The 11,305-nt window shown below is 30.8% G+C and overlaps 2 protein-coding genes across 2 annotated transcripts; one reads left to right on the top strand and one right to left on the bottom strand.

Moving 5' to 3' along the window:
* Nucleotides 1–876: 876 nt before the first annotated feature.
* LOC114194423 lies at nt 877–3,097 on the top strand. The gene is made up of 3 exons (XM_028084618.1): nt 877–985; nt 1,492–2,453; nt 2,808–3,097. The coding sequence occupies exons 2-3, from the start codon at nt 1,494–1,496 to the stop codon at nt 2,811–2,813; spliced, it is 966 nt and encodes a 321-aa protein (XP_027940419.1). The 5' UTR covers nt 877–985; nt 1,492–1,493; the 3' UTR covers nt 2,814–3,097.
* A 510-nt stretch (nt 3,098–3,607) lies between these two features.
* LOC114194421 (cation/H(+) antiporter 4-like) lies at nt 3,608–6,678 on the bottom strand. The gene is made up of 3 exons (XM_028084617.1): nt 6,177–6,678; nt 4,983–6,017; nt 3,608–4,873 (listed from the first exon to the last, which is right to left on the bottom strand). The coding sequence occupies exons 1-3, from the start codon at nt 6,468–6,470 to the stop codon at nt 3,734–3,736; spliced, it is 2,469 nt and encodes an 822-aa protein (XP_027940418.1). The 5' UTR covers nt 6,471–6,678; the 3' UTR covers nt 3,608–3,733.
* Between the last annotated feature and the right edge of the window lie 4,627 nt (nt 6,679–11,305).

Here is an 11,305-nt window from a genome sequence, read left to right as displayed (position 1 = left end):
GCAAAAAAGAAACGCTCAGGGAATGTTTTAACATTTTGTAACAGTTCAAATGCGGTGAATTTGTCAAAAATTGACATTTCACGTTTCAGTGTTTTTTTTTTCAGATTAAAAGGGCTAGAAACAAATTTTACAAAAGAAGAAAACAATTTTAAAAAGTATACTTATTTTTTCTTTTTAAAATAATGAATTTCCAATAATATATTCTACTTATATTTTCATTCACCTTATTTTTCTTTTCTATTTATTTATGTACTTCTATACTATCTTTTTCTACAAAATACAGTGCATAAGATATAGATCCGTTGCTTATCAACTTAGTGTCCCCATGTTTTAAAATTTGCTTGAATATTATTATTTATTTTAGTTTTAAGCATCACAATTTTTGTTATATAAAATAATCAATAACATAAATTTATACATTCAACATTAACATGTTGACTGGTCGGTGTTCTGTCTTGTACACTAATTCATATAAAGAGTACTTTTACTTTTTACTTTCTGTAAAATGAATAAATTTTAATATTAAATATTTTTAATGAAAACTAAAGCAAAAATTTACGCATTTTGACGAAAGCTAAAAGAATTGTTTCAAATTTACAAAAGTGAAAAAATAATCCACAATAATTTTATAAAAAATATTCATTAATATGACCTCAATATTTAATAAATAAACAAAAGATAACTTAATCATATTTGGACTTTTTGTTGAACTTTGTAGTTGTAGCTGTTATTAGTATAGTTGAAACTTTTATTTCCGCATTTTCCCTCTTTAAACCATGTACATTCCGTGTGGACCATGCTTTACTGGTTTTGCAGTCAAACTTAATCAACGGCTACCATTCGTCTTGTCTTCGTGCCAAATATCCGACCATTGATTATCTCAGCTAATTGTTTTTCACTTTCTTTTTTTTTTTTTGTATTTTTTTCACCTACAAAATCTTGATCTCTCTGTATCTCGGATCACTCATTTCATCTCAATTCTCAGGTACTTTCTCTACGCTCTTTCTCATGTTTCTGCTTCATTCCCACCCAGTATCTTCCATTTTTATGATCCCCTTTAAGTCCAATTTGACTATGCTTTCTCATTCTGGATTTTGTTGAGGGTAGTATCTTGTACTCAACTCAAATGATCAAGCATTGACCATCTTATGATTCTCTGTATCTTCTATTTTTGATTTGTGGGAAATCCATTAGTAAAAAGTAATTATTTAACAAAATGCAAATAGAGTTGATTTTTTTTCCTAGTAACCCTGATATGGAATGACATTGGTGAATTTTTTGGAGCATGGAGATCTTGTATTTTTGAATCGTGTGTTTGTAACTATCAACTGCTGATGTAATTGATGCAGCGTAGTGCAGTGTTTTCCTTTACAAATAATTGATTAGAGAGTTAACTTGTGACTTTGGTTGACTTTGATTAGCTGTGTGATTGGATTGGAATTGGATCTTGATCAAGCTAACTTGTGTGAAAATTTGGCATATTTAATTTAGATATGTCGACATCTGATGAGCCGGAAGTGCTGGAAAGGGGTAGCAAGGATGAGAAGCACAAGGAAGATGAGAAAGAGGAAGGGAAGGGTGGATTCATTGAAAAGGTGAAGGATTTCATTCACGACATTGGTGAGAAGATTGAGGGAGCTATTGGGTTTGGGAAGCCTTCTGCTGATGTTACTGCGATACACATTCCATCAATTAATCTTCACAAGGCAGATCTGGTTGTTGATGTGCTCATAAAGAACCCCAATCCTGTGCCGATCCCCCTGATTGACATAGATTACTTGGTTGAGAGTGATGGAAGGAAGCTAGTTTCTGGGTTGATACCAGATGCAGGTACCATCCATGCACATGGAGAACAGACTGTGAAAATTCCTCTCACTTTGATTTATGATGACATCAAGCAAACCTATGATGATATTAAACCAGGAAGCATCATTCCTTATAGGGTGAAGGTGAGTCTCATTTTTGATGTTCCCATCTTGGGAAGGCTAACTTTACCTTTGGAGAAAACTGGTGAAATCCCCATACCTTATAAGCCTGATATTGATCTTGAGAAGATTCATTTTGAAAGGTTCTCCTTTGAAGAGACAATTGCAAGTCTTCATTTGAAGTTGGAAAACAAGAATGATTTTGACCTTGGCTTGAATGCTCTTGATTATGAGGTTTGGCTTGGTGATGTTAGCATTGGTGGTGCTGAACTCACCAAGTCTGCTAAAATTGAGAAAAGTGGGATTACCTATATTGATATTCCAATTACCTTTAGGCCTAAGGATTTTGGCTCTGCTCTCTGGGATATGATTAGAGGAAGGGGCACTGGTTATACCATGAAAGGAAATATTGATGTTGACACTCCCTTTGGAGCAATGAAATTGCCCATCAGCAAAGAGGGTGGTACAACCAAACTTAAGAAAAAGAAGGAAGACCGTGATTATGATGATGATGACGACGACGATGAGGTTTGTTAAATTAAGAAAACTTCTTTTAATTACGTTTCTTGATTCCTTTCAATGTTTTCAACATTCTCTAGAAAAATGATAATGTATTGGCTTGCAACTGACATATCACAGACGGTAGATAGCTTTGAATTCACATATATGGATAATAGAAATGCTTCAGAATCTAGTATTGGAAAAAAAAATTACTTGTGTTGACAAATAGATTTAAAGAACAATTTTTTGTCTTTTATTTATATGAGAAATTCTTATCTGAAATAAGGATGCTTACCAACACTAACTCTTGGTAATGTCTTTATCTTCTATAAGTTGTATTTGCTTGTTCATAACTTCTGTCTATAATCTTTTTCTTTGCAGGATTAAAGAAGAATTGTAGCAGGTTATTTACTAGTTACTAATAAAAGCGGACTTGGACTTTGTGGCATTACTTTATGAGTTCTGATGGCATTGATATGTATTTTTAGAGATCAGGTTGACATTCAAAGTATGAGATAGTATCAGAATTTTAGTGAAAATATGCTTCAGTTTGGCTTGTTTTCTTTCTTTGAACCGTGCTTTTGTTGTACTTAATTGATTATCATGAGAATCTATTGCTGGATAAAAGATAATTTGCCTTGGAATAGTATGTGGTCGGATTTATCTATTTATCTATCTGTTTGTGAGGTGGGGTTTTCTCTGTCATTCTGGGATTCAGAATTGGTCAATTTTATGGCTCTTTTGAGGGCTGGGTGTTGTCTCAAAATCAAACAACATGAAAACACACCAAAGTTTTATGCCTGTTCTGATCTAAGAATTAAAACAAAAAATGCATCTTCCTCGTAATTGCTAAATATTAGCTACTATATTAGACCATAAAGTGAAGGTTCTTTCTTAGGTTCACATTTGTTGTTCTTTGTACCTCATTGTCTCTCTTTTATAGCTTCTCTCTGTTCCTTCTGTCCGTTTTCTCCTTTATTTATCTTTTCTTTATAAGTAAAATAAGGTAAAATATGTCAATATTCCTATTGAATTATGAAAATTTCATTTTCAGTAAAGTTGAATTATCATTTAAAATAAAGTATATTATATGTTATTTTAATAAGTTGATTAAATTTTGCAAGAATTATCTTGCAATAATTTAAAATAAATTTTGCAATCAACATTGAATGAATCCTCAAATAATTTTCCTTTAATTCTAAATTTCATACAAAATATTCAACCTGTACATACACATGAAATTCCTTTAATTCTAAATTTCGTACAAAATATTGAACCTGTACATACACATGAGAAGAACAAGTAATTTATATATCAATCTCTCCGGTGACAACCTTGGACGTTTGTTGTTGTTGCACTACAAGAATCGAAGCATCGGTTCTGCTATCGGGGGAAGCAAGCAAATCTCCGATCACACCCAGCTCAGAAAACTCCGTCCAACTCTCAAGTGCTGCCGTCACCGGCGATTTCAATCCATGGCGCCTCCCAACAATGAAGAAATCATGCTGATTTGCAATTCTTGACACAAAAGCACTCGTCTCAGAAGCTTCATGAATCGTCACAACTTGATACGACACATTCTCATGCATACCATAGTACCCCCTAACACTCTTCAACACCTCATCATCCAGCATCATCTCCCAGTTTGCCTCACAGTGAGCCCAAACCAAGTGGTACACGACCAGGTTGCAAGAACAATCTCTGATGCTTCTCTTAGCCAAGCTCAACGACTCTCGATCATCAGAACCCCCCAGAAAGATCATTGCTATTCGTTTCACTGAGTTACTGATCAAGCAGTTGTTGTGAGTAGAGGAAGAAGAAGAAGAGCCTCGGTTCACGAGAATCCCCACGGAGCATGGTGCTCTTCTGAGAACCCTAGCGTTGAGAGTTCTTATGTTCTGATCCGCTGAACTGACGGAACCATCCTCATCCCATCTCACGTGAAACGGGAGAATGATGATGGAAGCGACTTTGTCCAATGCAAGGTAACAGATATCGTCGTGCATGAAACGTAAGGGAGATATGGCTGTGTAGGTGCTAACTACCGCGGTTCCTGCTTTGTCATGTTCGAAGAGGTCGAACGCTACGATCACATCTTCTGAGTAGTTGTGGTTTGAGCCAACCCTTTCTTGAAGACGGTGCGATATGAAGATGGGAGAGGATCTACCAACCAGTTCCTTCAGATGCAAGACGTGAGCCACTAAGGGGCTTGTTATTGTGGGGCAGCAAATGTCAAGAACGTTTTTTACAGACATTATGTGACTTGTTTTGTGGATGCATGCTACAACTCGAAACTCTGCGTTGGGTTTCAGGTTCAGAATGTTCCTTTTCTGATAGCATGCGTATTTCCTCGTTGGGTCGTAGAGGGATTTCACCCCAATCCGTGCAATGCTTCCTAACACCAGTATCGATATAGCCATCATGGAAACTGTTTGATTGCTCAAGAACTGCATTGCATGAGGAATGAAGTTATAGATTGGACAAATATATATAGTGTGACATGAAAAAAAGACAAGAACAGAGGTTTTTGTTTTTGTGTTTTTGTTAATGATATACCATTGAATCAAAGAGAAAGACGCTGGTGACAAAATCCACGACACCTTTGCAGCTCAACATGAGAGCAAGGCATAAACCGTCGGTTATGGGCATGTTGCAGTAGCTGCAAATTCCAACGGTGAAAAACATCTTAATCAAATGCACGACAATGATTACAGTGACCACAGCAACAACCAATTGGGGATTCATGTGTGCGGAGATATCAATCTTCATGGCACAACATGAGACAAAGATTGGCAAAAGGAACCAACTTGTGAACAACTCAAACTGTTTGATAAGTTCAGAGCCCAATGGAGGACCTTCTGGGACAAGAAGGCCACAGAGGACAACCCCACCTAACACAGTTTGGTGAGCCCACATCCCAAACAACCCTGCCGTTAAGGTCATGATGACCACCACAAAGGTGCATGCTTTCTTCACGGGTCTTCCTTCAGGAGTGTTCCTCACTATCCACTTCATTGCGGGGCGTCCAACCATAATCACAATCGTCACGAACACAACGTATTTGGTGGCAGCGCACATGGCAAGTTCAAGTCCCTTGCTACTATCTTGAGGATTGGTTTTAAGAGTATGTATTATAGCAGTGCCTAATCCTGTCACAACCGAGTTTATGACATCCATAACAAGAGCTGCTGAAAGTGCTAAGCGTCCAAGTTCAGCGTTCAAAATCCTGAGATCAGAGAGAAGAGAAGCTATCACTGGGAAGGAGCAACCACTGTGCCCTATTACTATCACTGGGAGATTATCTCCATCGAACTCTCCTAGGGTTTTCTGCACGTGCTCCATGAAGCAATAGCACAGGGAAAGACCAACAACCGTTGGAATCATCAGGGAGCAGAGAGCGATTGCCCAAGCTTTCTTCCCAGTTCTCGTTATCATGCTGAAATCCATTTGCACCGAATTTTGAAACATGAAGAATGTGTACCCCAATGTTGATACCAGGTTCAACAAGTCTTCACTACCATACGGGAACAACTTGCTTTTTTGATCTTTAAAATACTCTATCTGGAGAGAAGGACCTAAAACAAACCCAGTCTGCAATTGCAATTAAAAAACACTCATAAATTTCAAAACAAGCTACAACATCTGTATGATAATGACTGCTAATAAACATTTGAAAGTTTTGATTTTGTGTGTGCAACAAATATGTTAGATAAATGGGACCAGAAACAAAGATGTGTTTGTATATTATACCATGATTTGAGAAACGAAATAGGGGAACCCTAGACGCTTGAGTACGAGATGAAAACATTGTGTGACGAGGAAAATGGTGAGAATTTGGCATTCCAACAGAGGCAGTGTTGCTTTGTCAGGTAATGCTCCAATATCAGTGTTACCCCAGATGCCATCAGATACAATCTTTGGTGGCATATCAATCTGAACATTGTAGATGATAAATCTTCCTTCTGGGTGTGAATTCTGCTGGTCGAACACTACACCGCTGAAAATTGTGTTGCTTATGCTTACTAGACTCTCGTTTGTTCCCATGATGTCTCCAAAGTAAAATTTACAAGAGTTGAAGAAAAAAATATCTGAAGAACATAGAAAATATGATAATGCAGTGGCTATGGAAGGATATATAGTATTTATCTAATCTGAAATAGAACTGAAATGTTGATTGAAGTCTTTTATTGTTTGTGATTACATTTGATGTCAGTTTGTGACAGACAAGTTTTTTGGATAGACGGAACATTGTCATAACAGATCATAAATAATATAACGATTTTTATGTATCTTGTTTCTGCTGTCAAGAGAAAAATAGCTGAAGATTGCAAGTTAAATTGCCATGTCACAACTGAAGTAGAAGGTGGAGACAGTTAATCTAAATCATTTCCTTGCATGAGGCTAATGGATGTTGTTATTCACATGGAAGATGATAGTTTAACAAAAAAAATTGACAAACTTTTTACAAATTACAATAATTACTTTATTTTGATTAAAAAATAAAAAATTAATCTATTTAATTCTATTTATAGAAACTTTGTCAAAAGTTTGTTAAAAAAAATTTGTGAAAAGATAATTTTCCTATTCGGATTCATGGAAGTGACAAGGATATTTGTTTCAACATTATTACTTGACTGTTTTTTCGAATTTTCTTTTAATAGGGTAATTAGGGATGGCAACGGGGCGGGGCGGGGACGGGTTTCGCTATCCCATGCCCATCCCCGCATAAAAAATTCATCCCCATCTCCATACCCAAACCCAACGGGTATCAAACTTTTTTCCCATCCCCATCCCCACCGGGTAACGGATATAATCTCGTACCCATACCCGTACCCGTGTTCTAACTACTTCAATATTAATTTTTATAAAAGAAAAAAAATTACGGTAAAGAAAACATAATATTATAAAATATTCAATATTAGGAGGATTTTCTTTGATGCCAAATACCTTAAAATAAATTATAATTGTTTACATTTTATATTAGAATACCAAATAAAATTTCATGTGAACCAAAACATTTATTAAATTTGCAAACTACAACATTGATGAACTTAGTTGATAAAATTAAAAAATATTTCAAAAAAATATAAAAGGAAAACAAATATTCAAATTAAAATATATTTTAAATGTTTGTTTACTTCAATTTTTTAAATTCTAATGAATCTCTTTTTTATACACTAATAAAAGTTATAATATATCACTTGATCAAAATGACACAAAGAACAAATAATAAACATAATAATAAAAGGAAAACAAATATTCAAATTAAAATATATTTTAAATGTTTGTTTACTTCAATTTTTTAAATTATAATAAATCTCTTTTTTATACACTAATAAAAGTTATAATACATCACTTGATCAAAATGACACAAAGAACAAATAATAAACATAATAATAAAATTTTGACATAGATTTTGTATCTTTTGAACTTCAATATATGTTGGATAGTGACAATAAAATATTCATAGCAATTACATTAAATTTTTATATTGTAGTAAATAAAAGTTATTTGTACAATTAAAGTGAAAAAAATTACAATATGATTAATAGTGAGTTATAAAATAACAAATAATTAGATAGAATATATCGAAATATTATTCTACATGATGAAAATAAACAATAAATAAAAATATTAAAAAACTAACAAATGTGTGTTTTAGAAATAATTTGAGAGACTATCGAAAGAAATCGCACAAAGGAAATCAAATATATAATTAAGGTATGATAAAATGAAAAATACCTTAGAGAACTAATTATTAAATTACGTTTGAAGTGGTTAAAATTAAATAGAAATATCATTAGTGACCAAAAAATTTGTCATTAAATTACAAATAAATTAGTAATTAAATTGGTCATTAAATCAAGTATCGATTCGATCATTGAATTAGTCACTAATTTAGTCATTGATTCAGACAATAAATCAACTACTACCACCAATGACAGAAAATAGTGACTGATATGGGTTACTGACTAAATCAGTCACCATTTCATGTTTTTCTTGTAGTGAATTATCATATATTATTCCTAAATATCATTATATATATATATATATATATATATATATATATATATATATAATTTTAACCACTTCAAACAGAATTTAAAGTGAAAAAATTACATTATGATTAATAATGAGTTATAAAATAAAAAATAATTAGATAGAATATATCGAAATATTATTCTACATGATAAAAATAAAAACAATAAATAAAAATATTAAAAAACTAACAAATGTGTGTTTTAGAAATAATTTGAGAGACCATCGAAAAAAATCACACAAAGGAAATCAAATGTATAACTAAGGTATGATAAGACGAAAAATATCTTAGAGAACTAAGAAAAATTTTCAAATATCAACATATATACTTAATGGTTGAAAAATAACGAAAATTATTTTAATGAAACAAAAGAGTTCTTCAAATTAAACAAAAATTAATAATAATAATAATAATAATAAGTAAAGAATTTTTTTATATTACCTTAAATTGAGAGTATAAATATTCTCATGCGAAAGGAAAATTTATAATAAATAAAAATATTAAAAATAATATAAATATTCAAATGTGAGGCATAATATTTTTTTTTATTAACATACATCATTTTAACATAATTACATAAAGGTTATGATAAGATAAAAAATATATTGGAGATGAGAATGAGTTTCATGACAAATGAAATAATTAAAAGAAAATATATATATATATATATATATATATATATATATATATATATATATATATATATATATATATATATATATATATATATATATATATATATATATATATATATATGAGTTACTTGATTAATTGTGAATATTTTAATAATTTAAACAAGAATGGAGATATGGCGGGGACGGGTATTATGGCGGGTATATGTACATCCCCATACCCATCCCCATACCCAACTGAAAAAGTCGGGGATTCCCCATACCCATACCCATACCCAGTCAATGCGGGGATTCTCCGTCAAAACGGGGACGGGTTCGGGCAATACTCACGGGGACGGGTTTATTTGCCATCTCTAAGGATAATACATACAGGGAGAAATTCAATAGTTTTTGATTTTATGTTGTATATGTAGTGTTTCTGTTTCAGTTATCTAAAAATATTACACATAAAAAAATAATAACTATGTAGCACAAATGAAAAATGATTAATTATTAAAAGTTAATTCAGTGTTATATTTATAGGATTATCGTAAAACACTTTTGAAAAATAAATAAATTTAATAAAATTTAGTTAAAAAGTTAAATTCACATATTTGTAAAATTTTAGACTAAATTGGATCAAAAATTTTAATTAAAAACTAATATCAATTTAAAAAAACAAATTAACATATTTGACCATATTTTATATAAACATAACATATTTTAAGAGCTTATAACAGAAATGAAAACTTTAAACACACTCCTTAAAAATGAAATACATTTATTTACATGTTAAATTAATATTATGTATAAATTAAAATGATTTTAAAAGAAACTAAAATGAAATAATTTAACTTACCATATAAATAAGCTTGTACGAACTAATTTAGCTTATATTGTTTATTTTTTTATGTTTTCTATAAAAGTTTTGAAAATATTATCCAAATAAACCATCAATGGAGTGAATTTTTCCTACAGTATCATATTCTATTTATTTATTTTATTTCATTTAAATACAGCTAATTTATAGTTTACTTTAGCTCCATTTAATTTTGAACGAAACTTTACTTTTAGTTCTAGATATACCGTACAATATCAAATTATAAATTTCAATTTTTAATTTAGTCAACTAATTTAGGTGAACACATTATTGCTATATGACTTGGTTTGAGTTAATTTCTAAATTCCTAATAATAAAAATATTGTCTATTATGTCATGGCATTTATGTGGGTTACTCACAGACTTAAAATAAAATAAAATAAATTGCATTATCATTTGAAAATTAAGTCCAACTTTTTCATATTAAATATTATAAGCCTTAAAAAAACTCATTTTTAGGTTAGTTGTGAACTTCCTCAATTTGTGTCGCAAAGTTCTAATTTTTTAAAAAATAAAATATAACGTCAAATTATGTTTGTAGTTTATTTATCTTAATTTCATCTCTATTTTAAAAGATTTGATGCAATCTAATCATCTTTTTAATATTGTACTAAGAGTGTTAGAAAGATATGATTTTTAAATTTTCTTTTAAATGTTTTTAATTTAAAAGTTTTTCATGTGTCAATATCATGTAACAATGATTGCAACAATGTCAGATTATGTATCATTTTCTTATTCTCAATTTTGATAATAATTTTAAAAAATGTATAATACTTTTGAATTTTGAATTTTAATATTTTAATTTTTGCATATTTAATAATCTAAATTTATTTGTATATTAATATTCTAATTTTTAAATTAATAAAATTTATACTCACTGACACAAAATTATTTTAAGATTATTTATGGTATAATATTAATGTATATAGAATAAGTATGCAGGATGACAACGACCCATATTATATTATAATTAATTAGTTTCTTTAGAAAAAATGTTGCACATTCCTAGAAAAAAAAGCCGACTGTTTTGATAAGGTTAATTAATGCCAATTGAATCAATTAATCTATACCATGTTATTAGACAATATTTCACTAATTAAATTTATAAAAATAAAAGATTCAATGTTTACACAAACTAACCGTTTACATAGATTTATAATTTTTATTTTTTGAGATACATTAATATTTCTAAGTTTTTCACATTAAAACATTCATCGACATCATCACAAAATTCATCTAGTGTGACTAAACAGAGAAATTTAATCGAAAAACACAATTTTAAAGCGGGTAACCCCAAAATCATGTTTCAGTATTTCACTCCCTTCGAACGAACTTGGAGACTTCTGGC

This window comes from Vigna unguiculata, chromosome 8, assembly GCF_004118075.2.
Source record: "Vigna unguiculata cultivar IT97K-499-35 chromosome 8, ASM411807v1, whole genome shotgun sequence".
NCBI lineage: Eukaryota > Viridiplantae > Streptophyta > Magnoliopsida > Fabales > Fabaceae > Vigna > Vigna unguiculata.
The sequence above is the reverse complement of the archived record's forward strand: the minus strand, read 5'-3'. Positions and strand labels throughout refer to the sequence as shown.

What these genes read in the sequence shown, in the direction of transcription:
- LOC114194423 (XM_028084618.1), top strand. Translation starts at nt 1,494, where the DNA reads ATGTCGACATCTGATGAGCCGGAAGTGCTGGAAAGGGGTAGCAAGGAT.
- LOC114194421 (XM_028084617.1), bottom strand. Translation starts at nt 6,470, where the DNA reads ATGGGAACAAACGAGAGTCTAGTAAGCATAAGCAACACAATTTTCAGC. An exon ending in ATTTCGTTTCTCAAATCATG is followed by an intron (nt 6,018 to 6,176) that starts GTATAATATACA and finishes TTGCAATTGCAG; the next exon opens with ACTGGGTTTGTTTTAGGTCC. An exon ending in TCTTTCTCTTTGATTCAATG is followed by an intron (nt 4,874 to 4,982) that starts GTATATCATTAA and finishes CATGCAATGCAG; the next exon opens with TTCTTGAGCAATCAAACAGT.